Here is a 23248-nt window from a genome sequence, read left to right on the forward strand (position 1 = left end):
GCCTTTGCTTACTGATTTGTTTGCTAGGATTAAGGAGGCTAGCTGGTTTACTAAGATTGACCTTCGAGGGGCATATAATCTTATTCGTATTAAACAGGGTGACGAATGGAAAACTGCATTTAATACGCCTGAAGGCCATTTTGAATACCTAGTGATGCCATTCGGACTCTCTAATGCCCCATCTGTGTTCCAGTCCTTCATGCATGATATCTTTCGGAGTTATCTTGATAAATTCATGGTTGTATTGTCAAGGTAAAAATATATTTTCTTTATACTCTTTTGTACTTTTATATATACTTATGCTGTGAAACAATAAGTTTTTCCCTTCATGCTTATTAATGCAAATTTAACTGTATTTAAGATGGCTGCCAGTATTCCCCTTTACCCCACTTTCACTCGGCTGAAGGAACAAGTTACACATTCCAGAAGCCAAGTATCATTTCTCTGGAAATCGAAACTTAACAAGATGTGGACAAAGGAAGATTCATCAGATGACGTCAGAGCCAACCAGAAGGACTGAATACTAGATACATTGCTTAACCCCCGCCTATCCCCGCCCTCTGCACACCTTCCCCCAATAGATCATGTAATGTTGTGTATCAGGAAATAAAGTTCAGTTGTTGCTGTGACGTTACACACGAGCATGCAATGAGTTTGAACCAGCATTGTGTCTGACTCATTCTTATCCGGTACCAACATGCTTTTAATCTGATTTGGAATGACTGGTGGATGAAGGGTATTGTCGTGACGACACCGACAGTATATTTGGATGATATTTTGATTTTTTCCGATGATTGGGAGTCTCATGTGAAACAGGTCAGGATGGTATTTCAGATCCTCCGTGATAATGCTTTATTTGTGAAGGGGTCGAAGTGCCTCTTTGGAGTGCAGAAGGTTTCTTTTTTGGGCTTCATTTTTTCTCCCTCATCTACAGAAATGGATCCGGGTAAGGTTCAGGCCATTCATGATTGGATTCAGCCCACATCTCTAAGAGCCTTCAGAAATTCTTGGGCTTTGCTAATTTTTATCGTCGTTTCATTGCCAACTTCTCCAGTGTGGTTAAACCTCTGACCGATTTGACGAAGAAAGGCGCTGATGTGACGAATTGGTCCTCTGCGGCTGTTTCTGCCTTTCAGGAGCTTAAACGCCGATTTACTTTTGCCCCTGTGTTGCGTCAGCCGGATGTTTCTCTTCCATTTCAGGTTGAGGTTGACGCGTCTGAGATTGGGGCAGGGGCCGTTTTGTCTCAGAGGAATTCTGATGGTTCCTTGATGAAACCGTGTGCCTTCTTTTCTCGGAAGTTTTCGCCTGCGGAACGCAATTATGATGTCGGCAATCGGGAGTTGTTGGCTATGAAGTGGGCATTTGAGGAGTGGCGTCATTGGCTTGAGGGGGCCAAGCACCGTATTGTGGTCCTGACCGATCATAAGAATCTGATTTACCTCGAGTCTGCCAAACAGCTGAATCCTAGACAGGCTCGATGGTCCCTGTTTTTCTCCCGTTTTGATTTTGTGGTCTCATACATTCCTGGTACTAAGAATGTTAAGGCGGATGCCCTCTCTAGGAGTTTTTTTCCTGATTCCCCTGGGGTTCTTGAGCCGGTCGGCATTTTGAAGGAAGGGGTGATTCTTTCTGCCATCTCCCCTGATTTACGACGGGTTCTTCAGGAATTTCAGGCTAATAAACCTGACCGCTGTCCAGTGGGGAAACTGTTTGTTCCTGATAGATGGACTAGCAAAGTAATTTCTGAGGTTCATTGTTCTGTGTTGGCCGGTCATCCTGGCATTTTTGGTACCAGAGATTTGGTTGGTAGGTCCTTTTGGTGGCCTTCTTTTTCGCGGGATGTGCGTTCTTTTGTGCAGTCCTGTGGGATTTGTGCGCGGGCTAAGCCTTGCTGTTCCCGCGCTAGTGGGTTGCTTCTGCATTTGCCGGTCCCTGAGAGACCTTGGACGCATATTTCTATGGATTTTATTTCAGAGCTTCCGGTTTCCCAGAGGATGTCTGTTATCTGGGTGGTTTGTGACCGGTTTTCTAAGATGGTTCATTTGGTACCTTTGCCTAAATTGCCTTCCTTTTCTGATTTGGTTCCGTTGTTTTTTCAGCATGTGGTTCGTTTGCATGGCATTCCGGAGAATATGGTGTCTGATAGAGGTTCCCAGTTTGTTTCTAGGTTTTGGCGGGCCTTTTGTGCTAAGCTGGGCATTGATTTGTCTTTTTCTTCCGCATTTCATCCTCAAATGGCCAAACCGAGCGAACTAATCAGACTTTGGAAACCTATTTGAGATGCTTTGTGTCTGCTGATCAGGATGATTGGGTGGCTTTCTTACCATTGGCCGACTTTGCCCTTAATAATCGGGCATGTTCTGCTACCTTGGTTTCGCCTTTTTTTTGTAATTTTGGTTTTCATCCTCGTTTTTCTTCAGGGCAGGTTGAGCCTTCTGATTGTCCTGGTGTGGATTCGGTGGTTGACAGGCTGCAGCAGATTTGGGCTCATGTGGTGGACAATTTGGTGTTGTCTCAGGAGGAGGCTCAGCGTTTTGCTAACCGTTGTCGGTGTGTTGGTTTCCGGCTTCGGGTTGGGGATTTGGTCTGGTTGTCTTCCAGTCATGTTCCTATGAAGGTTTCTTCCCCTAAGTTCAAGCCTCGGTTTATTGGTCCTTATAAGATTTCTGAGATTATCAATCCAGCGTCTTTTCGTTTGGCCTTTCCAGCCTCTTTTTCTATCCATAATGTTTTCCATAGATCTTTGTTGCGGAAGTATATGGTGCCCGTTGTTCCCTCTGTTAATCCTTGGGGAGTTGGAGTATGTGGTTGAGAAAATTTTGGATTCTTGTTTTTCGAGGCGGAAGCTTCAGTACCTTGTCAAATGGAAGGGTTATGGCCAGGAGGATAATTATTGGGTTGTTGCCTCCGATGTTCATGCTGACGATTTGGTTCGTGCCTTTCATTTTGCTTGTCCTGATCGGCCTGGGGGCTCTGGTGAGGGTTCGGTGACCCCTCCTCAAGGGGGGGGTACTGTTGTGAATTCTGCTCTTGGGCTCCCTCCGGTGGTTATGAGTGGTAGTGCTGCGGTAGTTGGATCGCAGCATTTATCAGGTGTATCCATTTTTTGCAATCTGGGCTAGGCTATTTAAGTCCTGCTTTATCCTTTAGTCAGTGCCAGTTGTCCATTGTTTTTGGAGGATTCACATCCATACCTGGTCTGCTGTTCATTTCTTCAAAGATAAGTTCTGGCCTTGTTTTTGTTGTCCACCTGCTGTGGACCATATAGTTCTGTGCATTTTCATGTTTTGTTTAGCTTTGTCTGTGAAGGATTTTTTGCAGCCAAGCTGTGTCTCTGGAGATGCAGATATACCCTCCATGTCTTTAGTCAGATGTGGTGATTTGTATTTTCTGTGGTGGATATTTTCTAGCGTTTTTATACTGACCACACAGTACTCTGTTCTATTCTTTCTTTTTAGCTAGTATGGCCTCCTATGCTAAATTCTGATTTCATGTCTGCGTATGTTATTTCCCTCTCCTCTCACAGTCAATATTTGTGGGGGGCCATCTATCCTTTGGGGATTTTCTCTGAGGCAAGATAGGTTTCCTGTTTCTGTCTTTAGGGGAAGTTAGTTCTTAGGCTGTGTCGAGGGGTCTAGGGAGTGTTAGGTACCCCCCACGGCTACTTCTAGTTGCGCTGCTAGGTTCAGGGTTTGCGGTCAGTACAGGGACCACCTTCTCCAGAGTCCGTCTCATGCTGCTCCTAGGCCACCAGATCATAACACGGCCCACTCTGGGGGAGTGCACGCATTCTGAGAGTCGGAAGCTTCCTGCAGAGCAGACATGGTAGGAGGACTGCAGGACTGGCAGAAAGGCGACGATTGGCCTACTGACCACTTTTTCTTGCAACGAGCGCAGGCGTAATGAGTTATGGTAGGTTTGGCGAGGAAGGCTCCAGAAGAGTTGGACATAAGGAGATTCTGCAGCGCTCACAATGAGAATAGGCTTAGGTGAACCTGGAGCGGTATAGGTAGTACCGAGGAGAGGAGCAGAGATAGCGCCGGAAAAAAAAAAAAAGCCTACTGTATCGCAGAGCAGAGTAATCCGTGTCCCCCAGTGTACAATCCCTCCTGTGCACGGAGCTGCAAAAGCAGGAAGTCTCTGCGGTGAGAAAGAGGCGTGTCTAAAGAGCTGATGCGCTGAAGAGAATGAGCTGAGGCCCCTGATAGGGTCGCGCAGTAAAGGTGGAGTGAATGGTTGCAAGAGCGATCCTGAGTGGAGAAAAAGAGCGCAGAGAAAGGGTGCCCAAGGTGGGGGGTGTGGCCTGCCGCAGCGGTAAAAATGAAAGTAAAATGCCGGGAAAAGGATCCTTTGACACAGGGGAGTGAAGAAAAGACCAGAGGAGTGCAGGGGCACCCGGTATGCTAGAATACTGCTGTGAGGAGCGGGCAGTCTGGCAGGAGTAAATTCTGGGCACTGTGGACAGTAAAGGGGGGACGATGATCCTTTACCTTTCTTTAATTCGGCTCCATAAGATCAGAGGATCGTCCAGGGGCCTGTTGAAGAAAGGGTCGCTGGATCAGGAATCCTTCATCCAGAAGATGGCCTCAACCCCTATGACAAGGGGGTGGGTCACCGCAGGTGACCACCGTCTTCCTCTCAGCCCTCTCCGAGGAGAGGGGTGAGGGGGACATTTTTGGCTAGGACTGCCACCGATTAGACCCTGGGGCACCTGTGAAGGTGACAGGGAATAATGTCCTGCCGGCGGACAGAGTTGCGATGCGGGCGACACCGCACTGCTCGCTCAGCCGCCCTCCTGGGGAGGCAGGGTGAGAGATTACACCGATTCCCTGAAATGCTGTATCTGAAAGAGAAAAAAAGAACGTTAATAAAAAAGCAATAAGAACCTGTAAGGGAAAACCAAGGTTAGCAGCAGATCTGAAGATCCAGGTCCGCCTCCTACAGACACTAAGCACAAACTGAGGTGCTTGGTGCCGGTTGGTGGGTGTATACTGCCAGGGAGGAGCTACGCATTTTCCTTTTTTGCATAGTGTCAGCCTCCTAGCAGCAGCATACACCCATGGTTGTCTGTGTCCCCCAATGAAGCGATAAAGAAAACTACATTGCTGTTCAGTCTTTTTTCACTTCTGCTTCAGGTATACGAACCTCAGAGCAGTTAAAGGAAGCAAGGTTCATTCTTTGTGCAGCTTAGTATGGAAACAGTCCACCTTTTATAGATGGAGGTACAGGGAAAAGACGGAAGTGGATTTGTCTAGGAAAACCTTGGTGGGTACGCGGATGCCGTGCGCACATGGCCTTAGACTGATGGGAGGAGTGCTCAGCCAACTAAGGAGGCAATCACCAACTCCAACTGTATAATACATAAAAAAAAACAAGAACAATGACCAGCCCTTCCAAACAAAATGAAGCAGGTGTGAACAGGTGTAGTCTGCTGTGACTGTATAATATGCATATGGTCCAAAGGGTGCGGTGAATACGTTACCTTACAATCACAGCAGCTTGTACCCGCTTACAAAAAGGTTTGGTAGTGATGGTCGGTGTTTTAGTTTCTTTGGATTATATCTATCTATCTATGAAACAAAAAATGGAGGCAGCACACCATTAGTAGTGCAAAAAGCAGGAGCTACCTTTATTAGCCCATCTCAGCAACGTTTCGGTTCTGGTAAGTGTGAACCTTTTTCCTGGAGGGGCTCAGGGCTTTCACAAAATGTCAGCGGAACCCCCGCACCACTGAACCCCCACAGCGACGTACATCCGAGCACCCCCTCATCCCAGCCTGTGGCAACACTCCACTCTTGCCTACTCCAGCAGGGACCCCGATTCACCACAGCCACCACCCCCAGTAAGCAATAAGACGCGTGGATTATAAGAAATGTCACCATTTTATTAAAAACAGTTTTTTTCCTATTTTTCTCCTCAAAATTTGGGGTTTGTCTTATAATCCGGTGCATCATATAATCCGCAAAATATGGTAAACAGCCTTCATTACTATTACCCCAAGACTGAATGCAGCAGAGGCAAGATGATATTACAAACCTGTGGATTCTAGATCTGGGAAATCTCTCTCTCCAAGCACCTTACTGCAGGGCTCTTCACTCTGTAAAGTCGCACCTAAAATACAGAGAAAGGTTAATTTAGATTCAGCCGTACCACATTATATCAATTTACTGAGAAACATGCCCAAATTGTTATAATTTTTTTTCACACATTCATTATATATTTATATTAAGTGTACCGTATATACTCGAGTATAAGCCGAAATTTTCAGCCCATTTTTTTTTTAGGCTGAAAGTGCCCTTCTCGGCTTATACTCGAGTCAACCCATTCTGGCCTGTCTCCCCTCTCCGTCTCTCTATCACATCATACTCACGTGTCCCGGCACGGTCCCTGCTTCTCCGATGGTCTCCGGCAGCTTTTCCTGTGTTCAGAGGTCATGTGGTACAGCTCATTAAAATAATGAATATGGACGCGACTCCACTTCCATAGGGGTGGAGCGCATATTCATAACTTTAATGAGCGGTACCACATGACCCATGAACACAGGAAGAGCTGCCGGAGCCCATCGCATCGGAGTAGCTGCCAGGGACAGCGCTGTGAGGGTGAGTATAACGGGGGGAGGGTGAGCATTGCGATATTCACCTGTCCCCGTCCCACCGCCGCGCACCATTACGTCTTCTGCGTCCTCTGGCTGTGATGTTCAGGTCAGAGGGCAAAATGACGTGGTTAGTGCGCGCCCTCTGCCTGAACAGTCACTACAGAGACCCAAAAGACGGAGCGGTGAGCGGCGGTGGAACAGGGACAGGTAAATATCAAAAGCGTCCCCGCCTGCTCAGGACAAGAGGTGAGTATGTCTTTTTTTTTTTTTTTATCGCAGCAGCAATATATGGGGCAAATGTTTCTATGGAGCATCCTATGGGGCCATAATCAACCTTTATGCAGCATTATATGGGGCAAATGTTTCTATGGAGCATCGTATGGGGCCATAATCAACCTTTATGCAGCATTGTATGGGGCAAATGTTTCTATGTAACATCTTATGGGGCCATAATCAACCTTTGTGCAGCATAATATGGGGCATATTTTTGTATGGAGCATCTTATGGGGCCCATCATAAACTTTATGGAGCATTATATGGGATGTATTTTGTATGGAGCATTATATGCGGCCCATCGAACTGTATCCAGCATTATATGGGGCGTATTTTGTATGGAGCATTATATGGGGCGTATTTTGTATGGAGCATTATATGGGGCGTATTTTGTATGGAGCATTATATGGGGCTCCTGATTCAATATGGATATTCAAAAACACTTAGCTTACTGATGTCTCAATTAATTTTACTTTTATTGGTATCTATTTTTATTTTTGAAATTTACCAGTAGCTGCTGCATTTCCCACCCTAGGCTTATACTTGAGTCATTAATTTTTCCCAGTGTTTTGTGTAAAAAATTGGGGGTCTCGACTAAAGGTACCTTCACACTGAGCGACGCTGCAGCGATACCGACAACGATGTCGATATCGCTGCAGCGTCGCTGTTTGGTCGCTGGAGAGCTGTCACACAGACAGCTCTCCAGCGACCAACGATCCCGAGGTCCCCGGTAACCAGGGTAAATATCGGGTTACTAAGCGCAGGGCCACGCTTAGTAACCCGATGTTTACCCTGGTTACCAGCGTAAACGTTAAAAAAACAAACACTACATACTTACCTTCAGCTATCTGTCCTCCGGCGCTGTGCTTTCCTCTGCACTGTCAGCGCCGGTCAGCCGGAAAGCAGAGCGGCTGTGCTTTCTGGCTGGCCGGCGCCGACACAGGATGCAGGAGGAGTGCAGAGAAGCAGAGCGCCGGGGACAGACAGCTGAAGGGAAGTATGTAGTGTTTGTTTTTTTAACGTTTACGCTGGTAACCAGGGTAAACATCGGGTTACTAAGCGCAGCCCTGCGCTTAGTAACCCGATGTTTACCCTGGTTACCAGTGAAGACATCGCTGGATCGGCATCACACACGCCGATCCAGTGATGTCAGCGGGAGATCCAGCGACGAAATAAAGTTCTGGACTTTCCTCAGCGACCAACGATTTCCCAGCAGGGGCCTGATCGTTGGTCGCTGTCACACATAACGATTTCCTTAACGATATCGTTGCTACATCACAAAAAGCAACGATATCGTTATGTGTGAAGGTTCCTTTATATTCAGGTTGGCTGATACTCGAGTATGTACGGTATATTATTTATCTACATATACAGATTTAACCCTAGTTTTCTTTGAAAATATAATAAAAATTATATAAGTTTATTAGCAAAGCCAGGTAGGGTTAAGGCTATGTGCACACGTTCAGGAATTCTTGCAGAAAATTCCTGTGGAAATCTGGACATTTCTGCCAGATTTCCGCATGAAATCCGCACGCGTTTTTTTTTGCGCGGTTTTGACGCGGTTTTTCCCAGACATTTCCCAATGCATTAGACAGTGCAAAAAAACTGCAAAATTAATGAACAGGTTCATTATTTTTCCGCAATGCGTTTTTCATACGGAAAAACGCACATCATGTGCACAGAAATTGCGGATTCCATTATAAAATGATGGGATGCTTAATGTATGCAGATTATTTGCGGTTTTATAGCGTTTGTATAGGGCAAAAACGCTAAAAACCGCAAATAACCTGCAACGTGTGCACATAGCCTTAATCCTAACTCCACAGGCTCTGATTACTTGCACCTAAGTCAGTCTGCTGGGGGAAGTTGAGCAGAGTGGATTATATTGGGGTTGAAGAGAGAGACAGAGTTTCTCTCTGAGAAGAGACCGCACAGGTCGCGTGCACCAGACTGCAAATATCACTGGTTGCCACGAGCAACAGACTTTTTGTTTGGCCAAACTGGGACTAGCTCAGTCATCTATGAGCAGCCAGGGTCTATTTTGTTTAGTTAGTGCCTGGACAAGTCTAGGGATTCTGTGTTTGATTTTGGTATTGTGCAACCAGTGGAAATAAATGTCACATTGTTTTGACCTGAGAATCCAAAACCTGTGTGAATGCTACCTAATGCCCATCTGAGAGCATGGATCCCTACAATTGGTGGATGAAATGTAGGAGTGAAGTCCCCGAAAGCACAGGTGATTTAATGTCCTGGGTAAAGATCCAATGTTGTCCTAAATGCCCAATGATGATAAATATAATCCACCTGTGTGTAATCAAGTCTCTGTATAAATGCACCTGCTCTGTGAGGGTCTCAGGGTTCTGATTGAAGCACCGAGAGCATTATGAAGACCAAGGAACACAACGGGCAGCTCCGTGATACTGTTGTGGAGAAGTTTAAAGAGAACCTGTCACTCCCAAAATCGAAGGTGAGCTAAGCCCACCAGCATCAGGGGCTTATCTACAGCATTCTGTAATGCTGTAGATAAGCCCCCGATGTTACCTGAAAGATGAGAAAAAGAGGTTAGATTATACTCACCTGGTGGGGCGGTCCGATCCGATGGGCGTCGCGGTCCAGGGCTTCCTATCTTCATACGATGACGTCCTCTTCTTGTCTTCACGCTGCGGCTCCGATGCAGGCGTACTTTGCCTGCCCTGTTGAGGGCAAATCAAAGTACTGCAGTGCGCAGGCGCTGGGCCTCTCTGACCTTTCCCGACGCCTGCGCATGGCAGTACTTTGCCCTCGGGGCAGACAAAGTACACCTGCACCGGAGCTGCAGCGTGTAATCAGTGGATTTGTACTGATTACAGGTAACATTAAAGATGAAAAATGTTCTGAAAATTATCCCCTATCCCCCTGATAAGGAACAGCTTTTCAAACGTGAGCATACCCCTTTAGATATGTCAGCTGCTTTTTCTAATGCTTAGTGAGAACTATGTATAGCCAGTTTTGTCATATATCATGTTATTCAGCGCCTGTGCTGCATTTCACAATTGCTTATACAACCCCCTGATTCCCCCTGTATACCACCCTAAAAGCCTTTTAAGTTCTCCTATGCTGTATGGTAATCCTCTTGGTCCAATAAGCGTGGATTCGGGTCTCTCCATCTCTCAGGGCTGCTGCTCGCCATCCTCCTGTGATTGGCGCCTCCTACATCATTCACATTGCCGGGCCAAATCTTGCACCTGCGCAGATAAACATCTTGGCTCGCACCTGCGCACTATGCTTTACCCTAGTGTGGGCAGAGCTGAAAACGTGTGTTCGTGCATGCACACTAATGTTTTTCCGTCACATGAGCAGTAAGGCTATGTGCATACGTTGCAGATTTTGTTGCGGGTCCGCAGCAGCTTTCTATGTGTTTACAGTACAATGTAAACCTATGGGAAACAAAATCCGCAGTGCCCATGCTGCAGAAAATACAGCGCGGAAATGCTGTGGGTTACATTCCGCAGCATGTCCATAATAGGAATCCGCAGGTGTAAAACCGCATGTGGAATCCGCACAAAATCCGCTGTAAATCCGCAGGTAAAACACAGTGCCTCTTACCTGCAAATTTCTCAAATCCGCAGAGCTCAAAACTACGTGTGCACAGACCCTAACATATGCCAGCGCATGTGAACTTATGGAGTAGGGGAAGCACAGTGTGTAGCCACAAGATTCTGCCCGGCAATGTGAATGACGCAGGACTCGTCATCGATGTCAATCAAAGAAAGAGGATGGCGAGCAGCAGCCGAGGGGAGGAATAAAGAGCACAGAAGCCATGCCCACTGGACCGAGAAGATTACCATACAGCGCAGGAGAACTTAAAGGGAACCTGTCACCCCCCTCAGGCGTTTGCAACTAAAAGAGCCACCTCGTGCAGCACAAATGCTGCATTCTGACAAGGTGGCTCCTTTAGCGGGTCTTTCCCTCCTAATCAATTCATAAGTACGAAGGGCCCTTCGTACTTACAGCGCAGGCGCCGGGGACGATAATGCAGGAAGAGGAGGCGGTGCCCGGTCTGCACAGGCCCGGAGTGTCGGCTGTGCTGCGTCTGATTAGGAGGGAAAGTTCTGCCTCTGGGAACATTTAACGGTATGAGGGGGGGGGCAGATTTTATAAGCGTTTATTTCAGTGTGTGCAGGGAGTATAACTAAAAGAGCCACCTTGTCAGAATGCAGCATTAGGCTAAGTTCACATTGCTTTAGTGCAGTCCGTTCAACAGATACATTAAACGGACTGCGCTAGCGCAGATGGAGCATTTGCTAGCTTTATCTGCGCTAGCAGTGACGGACCCGGAAACGCTGCAGCCCGCGTCTCGGGTCCATCACTCAATGACGGCACATCGCTAACGCACGTCCATTGTGGGCGATGCGTCCGCCATAGGAAATAATGGCGGCGTTAACGGACTACGTTACACTGCGTTATGCCGCGGTGTAACGCAGTCCGTTTAACGGGTCACACTAACGCAGTGTGAACCCAGCCTTAGTGCTGCACAAGGTGGCTCTTTTAGTTACAAACGCCTGAGGGGGGTGACAGGTTCCCTTTAAAATGTTTTTGTGGTGGTATACAAGGGGAGTCAGGGGGCTATATAGCCATTTATGGAGTGCTCGTTTTAGCTGACAAAACTGGTGATCGCTTCCCTTTAACGGTTCTCAGCACCATCCGCTTGTAATAACAACACTCCTATCAGACATAACAAAGGCTGAGTAACTCACGGTCACCGTCCTCCTTCCCCACTGCCACACAGGCGGATTCTTCTAGGCAGTCTTCCATTATTTAAAGAGGCAGTTGTCTCCCGAACTCAGGCTTTGGATCCTCTGTATAGCGTATAGCGTACAAGTCATGAAGAAACCTCTCACAAGCTGGTGCGGCGTCTTTCTGGGTTACAACAAGGAAAGTAACAAAAAAGGTTTAAGAAAAAAAAAAATGAAAAAAACAAAACAATACAATGTCTAATCTGTCTCTAACATCCGAATCCCCCATCGTTCTACTAAACGGAGCTGGAATGGGAATAAATAAATGAAGCAGATAATATATGGCTCACATGACACTGAAACCTTCCATGATGAAATCCGCATTCCAAGTTTCCTGGTGGTTTCTGTGCACATGGACCGGACTGTATGTGGGGTATTCACCTCCTGCTCAGGACCCTCCACCCTGTGTTTCTATGACAGGTCAGCGATCTAGCTTTCAGTCAGGACGCTCACAATAATCAGTGCACAGACCCCCCCACAATAATCAGTACGCAGACCCCCCCACAATAATCCGTACGCAGACCCCCCACAATAATCAGTGCACAGACCCCCCACAATAATCAGTGCACAGACCCCCCACAATAATCACTACACAGACCCCCCACAATAATCAGTGCACAGACCCCCCACAATAATCAGTGCACAGACCCCCCACAATAATCAGTGCACAGACCCCCCACAATAATCAGTGCACAGACCCCCCACAATAATCAGTGCACAGACCCCCCACAATAATCAGTGCACAGACCCCCCACAATAATCAGTGCACAGACCCCCCACAATAATCAGTGCACAGACCCCCCACAATAATCAGTGGACAGACCCCCCACAATAATCAGTGCACAGACCCCCCACAATAATCAGTGGACAGACCCCCCACAATAATCAGTGGACAGACCCCCCACAATAATCAGTGCACAGACCCCCCACAATAATCAGTGCACAGACCCCCCACAATAATCAGTGCACAGACCCCCCACAATAATCAGTGCACAGACCCCCCACAATAATCAGTGCACAGACCCCCCACAATAATCAGTGCACAGACCCCCCACAATAATCAGTGGACAGACCCCCCACAATAATCAGTGCACAGACCCCCCACAATAATCAGTGCACAGACCCCCCACAATAATCAGTGGACAGACCCCCCACAATAATCAGTGGACAGACCCCCCACAATAATCAGTGCACAGACCCCCCACAATAATCAGTGCACAGACCCCCCACAATAATCAGTGCACAGACCCCCCACAATAATCACTGCACAGACCCCCCACAATAATCACTACACAGACCCCCCACAATAATCACTACAGACCCCCCACAATAATCAGTGCACAGACCCCCCACAATAATCAGTGGACAGACCCCCCACAATAATCAGTGGACAGACCCCCCACAATAATCAGTGGACAGACCCCCCACAATAATCAGTGCACAGACCTCCCCCACTATAATCAGTACACAGACCCCCCACAATAATCAGTGCGACCCTCGGGTATATAAGGGATGGGATTTGGGCAGCCAGCAGCGTTGTTGTACCACGTGACGCTGGCACTTTGTGGGTTAGCAGCTTTTTCTTCCTAGGGGGCGCCATCACACAAAGTCACCACAGGACTGGCGCCATCACACTGGGCCTGTACCGGGCTCCGCAGCCCGGCAATGTCTTCTGGTACAGCTGTGTGTGCACACGGGGGGTGTACGACCGGACACAGATGGCGGTAAATACTCCGCATATAGCGCTACTAATGCCGGAAATACACAAGTGTATCCTCGCCAGACAGCCAGCTGGAGGTCAGTGCGGGGTCCAGCACGTCACTATCACCCGCTGAGCAGTCGGTAAGGTATCTACCTGGGAATTTAGGCCGCTTCTCTGTAACGCACGCTAGACCGTGCCTTCTACCCAATCGTCTGAATGGCTACTGTAAAAAGCCATTCAAAAAGAGGTCTACGCTGATTGGTGAGAATGATGGGCGGGAATATAGAGCTTAGCAAGTTTACTTCCAATTGGCTGATAGTGAATTATGTAGCCGCCATGTGACTTCGCTAGGCGGCGGAATTGTGGGAGTTGTAGTTGCACACCCTATTGTAGAGACTACACTTGGGAATTTCCGGTAACGGTTGCTGGACGTAATCTCACTGGGATGGCGGCGAGCCGCGAGACTACTTACGTTTGAGTCACTGTATGGGCACCTTCCGGGTGCCTGCCTGCACACCACACTGCAGCCCATACACTAGCCAGGCCAGCTCACTGCTGCAGACGCTAGAGTGTATGGGCTCCTTCCAGGTGCCTGGCTGCAGCCCATACAGTCTAGCCAGCCAGGGCCGACTCCAGGTTTTCATGGGCCCCTGGCGAAAGAGTCCCAGTGGGCCCATTTAACACATAAAACTATTCATAATGCATCGATATGGCAGAGAAATAAAGATATAGTACAATGCCAAAGATTTCGCTTAGGCTACGTTCACATTTGAGTTGTGAGGTGCTGCGTCGGCGACGCAACGCACAACGCATGCAAAACGCAGCTTTTTGTGATGCATGCGTTCATTTTTGCATGATTTTTGGCGCAGAAAAAACTGCATCATGCAGCGTTTTCTGTTGCAAGACAACGCATGTCCATGCGCCCCCCATGTTAAATATAGGGGCGCATGACGCATGCGTCGCCGCGGCTGTGCCCGACGCAGCCCCGCACAACGCTAATGTGAACTTAGCCTTACATTACATGAGTGATAGCTAGTGTACATTCTACATTAGCTCAGAAACCAGACAGTATAGTCCTCTATACAGAATAATGAGCCCCATACAGTATAATGGCCCCATATAGTGCTCCATACAGTATAATTGGCACCAAATAGTGCTCTATACAGAATAATGAGCCCCATATAATGCTCCATACAGTATAATGGGCACCACAGAGTGCTCCATACAGTATAATGGGCACCACAGAGTGCTCCATACAGTATAATGGGCACCACAGAGTGCTCCATACAGAATGAGCCGCATATATTGCTCCATACAGAATGGACCCCATATAATGCTCCATCTACTATATAATTGTCTAAGGGTCACTTCCATCTGTCTGTCTGTCTGTCCTTCTGTAACGGTTATTCGTTCGCTGATTGGTCTCGGCAGCTGCCTGTCATGTCTGCCGCGACCAATCAGCGACGCGCACAGTCCGGAAGAAAATGGCCGCTCCTTACTCCCCGCACTCACTGCCCGGCGCCCGCATACACCCCTCCAGTCTCCCCTCACACAGGGTTAATGGCAGCGGTAACGGACCGCATTATGCCGGGGTGTAAAGCAGTCTGTTACCGCTGCTATTATCCTGTGTGACCAAGTTTTTTACTATTGACGCAGCCTATGCAGCGCCAATAGTAAAAACATCGAATGTTAAAAATAATAAAAAATGATTATATACTCACCTACGCCGCCTTTCCCGCTCCTTGCGATGCAACCGTCACGTTCCGGTCGTACGGATGGTCTGGCAGAAGGACCTGCCATAACGTCACGGTCATGTGACCGCGATGTCATCACAAGCCCTGTGCGCCTGCGTGGAAAGGACCTGCCGTGACGTCACAGTCATGTGACCGCGACATCATGACAGGTCCTGCACGACAAGGACCTGCCGTGACGTCACGGTCACGTGACCGCGACACGGTCACGTGACGTCAGCACACCCTGGGACCGGAAGATGCCGCCTGCATCCCACACAGGCGACAGTGCTACAACGTGCGCCTGCGGAAGGTGAGTATATGTTTATTTTTTATTTTTTTAACCTGTGTCATACGTGGCTGGGCAATACACTACATAGCTGGGCAATATACTACATGGGCTGTGCAATATGCTATGTGGCTCTGTGCTGTATACTACGTCACTGGGCAATATACTATGTGGCTCTGTGCTATATACTACGTCAGTGGGCAATGTACTATGTGACTGAGCAATATACTATGTGGCAGGGCAATATACTACGTGGCAGGGCAATATACTACGTCACTGGGCAATATACTACGTCGCTGGGCAATATACTACGTGACTGGGCAATATACTACGTGGCTGGGCAATATACTACATCACTGGGCAATATACTACGTGGCTGGGCAATATACTACGTGGCTCTGTGATGTATACTACGTCACTGGGCAATATACTATGTGGCTCTGTGCTATATACTACGTCAGTGGGCAATGTACTATGTGACTGAGCAATATACTATGTGGCAGGGCAATATACTACGTCACTGGGCAATATACTACGTCGCTGGGCAATATACTACGTGGCAGGGCAATATACTACGTGACTGGGCAATATACTACGTGGCTGGGCAATATACTACGTCACTGGGCAATATACTACGTGGCTGGGCAATATACTACGTGGCTGGGCAATATACTGCGTCACTGGGCAATAATACTACGTGGCTGAGCAATCTACTGCGTGGCTGGGCAATCTACTGCGTGGCTGGCCAATATACTTTGTGACTGGGCAATATACTACGTGGCTGGCCAATATACTTTGTGACTGGGCAATATACTACGTGGCTGGGCAATATACTACGTGGCTGGGCAATATACTACGTGGCTGGGCAATATACTACGTGGCTGGCCAATATACTATGTGACTGGGCAATATACTACGTGGACATACATATTCTAGAATACCCGATGCGTTAGAATCGGGCAACCATCTAGTACAGTATAGTGAGCCACATATAATTCTACATACAATATATGATGGGCCCCATCTATTGCTCCATATATAATGGGCCTCATATAATGCTCCATACAGTATATTATCGGCCCCATACAGTATACTTGAGTCCTATATATTGCTCCATACAGAATGGGTCCCATATAATGCTCCAAAAATAATTGGCCATATAAAATGCTCTATATATAATTAGTCCCATAAGATGCTTCATATATTACTGGCCCCATATACTGCTCCATATTGAATTGGCCCTATAAGATGCTCCATATTAACCCCTTTCTGACCTCGGACGGGATAGTACGTTCGAGGTCAGATCCCCTGTTTTGATGCGGGCTCCGGCGGTGAGCCCGCATCAAAGCCGGGACATGTCAGCTGTTTTGAACAGCTGAGGCCGGCTTCACACTTGCGAGTTTTACGGACGTAAGAGCGCAGAAACTACGTCCGTAAAACTCGCAAGACAAACGGCACAATTATTCTCTATGCCCCTGCTCCTATCTGCCGTATTAAACTGATCAGTATTATACGGCTTTCTACAGCCGTAGAAAATCGCAGCATGCTGCGTTTGTCACCGTATTGCGCAAATTAAACGTCAATGAAAGTCTATGGAAGCCCCAAAAATACGGATTACACACGGACCAGCAGTGTGACTTGCGAGAAATACGCAGCGCTGTTAGAGAGAAAAGCCGGCAATTCAGTGCGGTGTACAGTAAAATCACACTGACAGCTTATATTAGAATAGGTAGAATAAATGTGGACACATAGAATAGGTATATATATATATATATATATATATATATATATATATATATATATATATATATATAATGTCAGTAAGACACATATATGTATATATATTAATATTTCTTCCAGTGCTAGACAGCTTTAAAGCCGGTAATTCAATTACCGGCTTTTGCTTTCTCCTTCCTAAACCCGACATGATATGAGACCTGGTTTACATACAGTAAACCATCTCATATCCCCATTTTTTTTGCATATTCCACACTACTAATGTTAGCAGTGTGTCTATGCAAAATTTGGCCGTTCTAGCTAGTAAATTAAGGGGTTAAATGGCGGAAAAAATTGGCGTGGGCTCCCGCACAATTTTCTCCGCCAGAGTAGTAAAGCCAGTGACTGAGGGCAGATATTAATAGCCTGGAGAGGGTCCATGGTTATTGCCCCCCCCCCCCCCCGGCTAAAAACACCTGCCCCCAGCCACCCCAGAAAAGGCACATCTGGAAGATGCGCCTATTCTGGCACTTGGCCACTCTCTTCCCATTCCCGTGTAGCGGTGGGATATGGGGTAATGAAGGGTTAATGCCACCTTGCTATTGTAAGGTGACATTAAGCCAGATTAATAATGGAGAGGCGTCAATTATGACACCTATCCATTATTAATCCAATACTAGTAAAGGGTTAAAAAAATACACAAACACAATATTAAACATTATTTTAATGAAATAAAAACAAAGGTTGTTTTAATATTTTATTGAATGCCCAATCCAATCACTGAAGACCCTCGTTCTGTAACAAAAAAAAACATAATAAACCAACAATAACCTTACCTTCCGCAGATCTGTAAAGTCCAACGATGTAAATCCATCTGAAGGGGTTAAAAAATTTTGCAGCCACGAGCTTTGCTAATGCAACATTGCTCATGTCTGCAAAACCCCGGAGAATGTAGGTAAAGTAGGTCAATTACCTATATTTACCTGCATTTGCGGTGAGGCGCCCTCTGCTGGCTGTTCCTAGATCGTGGGAACTTTCCTAGAAAGCTCCCTGGCTCAAGTTCATATGAGGACAACCAGCAGAGGGCGCCCTCTTATGATCTCGAGCCAGGGAGCTTTCTAGGAAAGTTCCCACGATCTAGGAACAGCAAGCAGAGGGCGCCTCACCGCAAATGCAGGTAAATATAGGTCAATGACCTACTTTACCTACATTCTCCGGGGTTTTGCAGACATGAGCAATGTTGCATTAGCAAAGCTCGTGGCTGCAAAATATTTTAACCCCTTCAGATGGATTTACATCGTTGGACTTTACAGATCAGCGGAAGGTAAGGATATTGTTGGTTTATTATGTTTTTTTTTGTTACAGAACGAGGGTCTTCAGTGATTGGATTGGGCGTTCAATAAAATATTAAAACAACCTTTGTTTTTATTTAATTAAAATAATGTTTAATATTGTGTTTGTGTATTTTTTTAACCCTTTACTAGTATTGGATTAATAATGGATAGGTGTCATAATTGACGCCTCTCCATTATTAATCTGGCTTAATGTCACCTTACAATAGCAAGGTGGCATTAACCCTTCATCACCCCATATCCCACCGCTACACGGGAATGGGAAGAGAGTGGCCAAGTGCCAGAATAGGCGCATCTTCCAGATGTGCCTTTTCTGGGGTGGCTGGGGGCAGATGCTTTTAGCCAGGGGGGGCCAATAACCATGGACCCTCTCCAGGCTATTAATATCTGCCCTCAGTCACTGGCTTTACTACTCTGGCGGAGAAAATTGTGCGGGAGCCCACGCCAATTTTTCCCGCCATTTAACCCCTTAATTTACTAGCTAGAACGGCCAAATTTTGCATATACACACTACTGACATTAGTAGTGTGGAATATGCAAAAAAAATGGTGATATGAGATGGTTTACTGTATGTAAACCAGGTCTCATATCATGTCGGGTTTAGGAAGGAGAAAGCAAAAGCCGGTAATTGAATTACCGGCTTTCTGCTATATCGCGCTGGATGAAATATTAATATATATACATATATGTGTCTACTGACATATATATATATATATATATATATATATATATAATTTTTTAACACATGGATCCCTTGTATATCCGTATGCCGGTTTTGCAAGCCTGCGATAAAAACACGTAGTACGGATGACATACGGATTACATATGGAGGATGCCATGCGCAAAAATGCTGAAACACCCTGCCTACGGAGGAGTTACGGACCACTATTTTCGGGACTTTTCAGCGTATTACGGCCGTAATATACGGACCGTATTTTCATACGCTGAGTGTGAAGCCGGCCTGACATGTGCCCGTAATAGGCGCGAGCAGAATCTCGATCTGCCCGCGCCTATTAACTAGTTAAATGCCGCTGTCAAACGCAGACAGCGGCATTTAACTACCGCTTCCGGCCGGGCGGCGGAAATGATCGCATCGCCGACCCCCGTCACATGATCGGGGGTCGGCGATGCTTCAGAATTGTAACCATAGAGGTCCTTGAGACCTCTATGGTTATTGATCGCCGGCAGCTGTGAGCGCCACCCTGTGGTCGGCGCTCACAGCACACCTGATTTTCAGCTACATAGCAGCGAACATCAGATCGCTGCTATGTAGCAGAGGCGATCGTGCTGTGCCTGCTTCTAGCCTCCTATGGAGGCTATTGAAGCATGGCAAAAGTAAAAAAAAAAAAGTTAAAAAATGTGAAAAAATATAAAAGTTTAAATCACCCCCCTTTCGCCCCAATCAAAATAAATAAAAAAAAATATAAAATCTACGCATATTTGGTATCGCCGCGCTCAGAATCGCCCGATCTATCAAATAAATAAAAGCATTAACCTGATCGCTAAACCGCGTAACGAGAAAAAAATTCGAAACGCCAGAATTACATTTTTTTGGTCGCCGCGACATTGCATTAAAATGCAATAATGGGCGATCAAAAGAATGTATCTGCACCAAAATGCAAAACGTCATCTCGGCACGCAAAAAATAAGCCCTCAACCGACCCCAGATCATGAAAAATGGAGACGCTACGGGTATCGGAAAATGGCGCAATTTTTTATTTTTTTTTTAGCAAAGTTTGGAATTTTTTTCTCCACTTAGGTAAAAAAAACCTAGTCATGTTTGGTGTCTATGAACTCGTACTGACCTGGAGAATCAAAATGGCAGGTCAGTTTTAGCATTTAGTGAACCTAGCAAAAAAGCCAAACAAAAAACAAGAGTGGGATTGCACTTTTTTTTGCAATTTCACCGCACTTGGAATTTTTTTCCCGTTTTGTAGTACACGACATGCTAAAACCAAGACGTCGTTCAAAAGTACAACTCGTCCCGCAAAAAATAAGCCCTGACATGGCCAAATTGACGGAAAAATAAAAAAGTTATGGCTCTGGGAAAGGAGAGGAGTGAAAAACGAACACGGAAAAACGAAAAATCCCAAGGTCATGAAGGGGTTAAATTGGCCCCATATAATGCTCCCTATAGAATTGGCTTCAAAAGATGCTCCCTATATTATTGGCCCCATAAGATACTCCATATAGAATTAGCCCCATATAATGCTCCATATATGGGATTCGTGCAGGGGTGCATTCGTGCACTGTTATTCGTGTATTTTTTATTCAAAGTACTTTTTTTTCTAAGTACTCGGCAGTTATAACATGGCAGAATATAATCAAGCATCTCTTCTCTCTTCATACAGGTAAACATATCATTCATTCTCTGAGCTGAAATATCCTGCATGTCTATTGCTCCAGTCCCTGACAGCAAGCAGCTTGGATGGTAAACATATCATTCATTCTCTGAGCTGAAATATCCTGCATGTCTATTGCTCCAGTCCCTGACAGCAAGCAGCTTGGATGGTATCTGAGTCATTCTATCTTCGGCATTGAATCCTGCATGTATCTATATATGTAAACATATCATTCATTCTCTGAGCTGAAATATCCTGCATGTCTATTGCTCCAGTCCCTGACAGCAAGCAGCTTGGATGGTAAACATATCATTCATTCTCTGAGCTGAAATATCCTGCATGTCTATTGCTCCAGTCCCTGACAGCAAGCAGCTTGGATGGTAAACATATCATTCATTCTCTGAGCTGAAATATCCTGCATGTCTATTGCTCCAGTCCCTGACAGCAAGCAGCTTGGATGGTAAACATATCATTCATTCTCTGAGCTGAAATATCCTGCATGTCTATTGCTCCAGTCCCTGACAGCAAGCAGCTTGGATGGTAAACATATCATTCATTCTCTGAGCTGAAATATCCTGCATGTCTATTGCTCCAGTCCCTGACAGCAAGCAGCTTGGATGGTATCTGAGTCATTCTATCTTCGGCATTGAATCCTGCATGTATCTATATATGTAAACATATCATTCATTCTCTGAGCTGAAATATCCTGCATGTCTATTGCTCCAGTCCCTGACAGCAAGCAGCTTGGATGGTAAACATATCATTCATTCTCTGAGCTGAAATATCCTGCATGTCTATTGCTCCAGTCCCTGACAGCAAGCAGCTTGGATGGTAAACATATCATTCATTCTCTGAGCTGAAATATCCTGCATGTCTATTGCTCCAGTCCCTGACAGCAAGCAGCTTGGATGGTATCTGAGTCATTCTATCTTCGGCATTGAATCCTGCATGTATCTATATATGTTAGTCATACTATTATGCCTTTGTGTTTATAGATATTTAACTCACTTTTGCATGTCCTTACTCAGAGAGATCACATAACTGTTTCAAAGTGCTTTATGATCCATGTAGACCTGGACATTTGTTTATCTGATCACTACATTTATTGTGTCCTGTTGTCTCAACTGAGTTAGATTGATTGCTAACGAGCTTTAACACACAAAAAAAAAAAAAAAAAAAAAGAGATCTAAGGGCTAGCCTTCTATAAATGTAGATGTAGCTTGGGGATGCATTCGTGCAGGGGTGCATTCGTGCACTGTTATTCGTGTATTTTTTATTCAAAGTACTTTTTTTTCTAAGTACTCGGCAGTTATAACATGGCAATTAGAGAGGGCAGGAGACAGGTAAGAAAAACTAAATCTAATCCATATTCACTTGAAACAGCACAAATACTCACCATATTTATTTGTATAATCTATATTCTGGCTGCTGCATTCACTCACATTCACCGCCCTCGCATTAACTCTCTACACTCCATCCATATCGGCCCCTCTGTCCTTGCCTCTCCTATGTATAGTACTCATGCTCTATTCACATTGCTTAACAGCACAGATCCATTCAATCCCAACATCCAACACAAGAGACGCTCTCACAAATCACTTAACCATCTGCTCACTCTTTCGATCCTCCTTCTCCTAGTCGCTGCAGACATATCTCCAAACCCCGGCCCCCCATGTTATAGCCAGTCAAACCTCCCAATTGCTACACCCAGAAACCCCTCTAACCTTATTAATATTCCCTGCATGCCTGCTGTCTCTTTCAATTGTGCCCTTTGGAATTCTCGCTCTGTGTGTAATAAACTCTCCTTCATTCATGACTTCTTCCTTTCTAATTCTCTTAATCTCCTGGCTCTTACTGAAACCTGGATCCAGCAGTCAGACACCACCGCTGCTGCTGCTCTTTCATATGGTGGACTACACTTTTCTCATACCCCAAGATCAGACAACAGAGCAGGTGGAGGCGTTGGTCTGCTCCTTTCACCCAAATGTACTTTCCAAGTTATCCCCCAAGTACCCTCACTTGTCTTCCCTTCCTTTGAGGTCCATGTGGTCAGACTCTACGTCCCCTTCTCCATGCGAGTGGCGGTGGTGTATCGTCCTCCCGGCCCCTCTCATCAGTTCCTGGATCACTTTGCCACCTGGCTTCCACACTTTCTCTCCTGTGACACCCCCACCCTTATCATGGGTGATTTCAACATCCCCATTGCCTCTCCCCTCTCCCCATCTGCTTCTCACCTTTTATCTCTATCCTCCTCTTTTGGCCTCTCGCAGCATACTAACTCTCCAACACATGAAGATGGAAACTCCCTTGACTTGGTCTTCTCCCGACTTTGCTCAGTGGATGACTTCACAAACTCCCCTCTCCCGCTCTCTGACCACAACCTTCTTTCATTCTCTATCAAGAACTGCCATCCCGCTCAGGTCACCCCCACTTTCCACACCTATAGAAACATACAGGCCATTAACACCCAG

General features: G+C 46.2%; 1 protein-coding gene across 1 annotated transcript in view; it reads right to left on the bottom strand.

Moving 5' to 3' along the window:
* The window catches only part of TRMT1L (tRNA methyltransferase 1 like), a 107048-nt gene extending 93449 nt beyond the window's left edge, over positions 1 to 13599 (bottom strand). Inside the window, exons 1-3 of the mRNA XM_069751901.1 lie at positions 13502 to 13599; positions 11608 to 11770; positions 6040 to 6114 (exon numbers count right to left, since the gene is read on the bottom strand). Of these exons, the coding sequence (XP_069608002.1) occupies positions 6040 to 6114; positions 11608 to 11665 (133 nt within the window). The 5' untranslated portion in view covers positions 11666 to 11770; positions 13502 to 13599. The remainder of the gene's footprint in view (positions 1 to 6039; positions 6115 to 11607; positions 11771 to 13501) is intronic.
* Between the last annotated feature and the right edge of the window lie 9649 nt (positions 13600 to 23248).

Source organism: Ranitomeya imitator, chromosome 2, assembly GCF_032444005.1.
Source record: "Ranitomeya imitator isolate aRanImi1 chromosome 2, aRanImi1.pri, whole genome shotgun sequence".
Classification (NCBI taxonomy): Eukaryota; Metazoa; Chordata; class Amphibia; order Anura; family Dendrobatidae; genus Ranitomeya; species Ranitomeya imitator.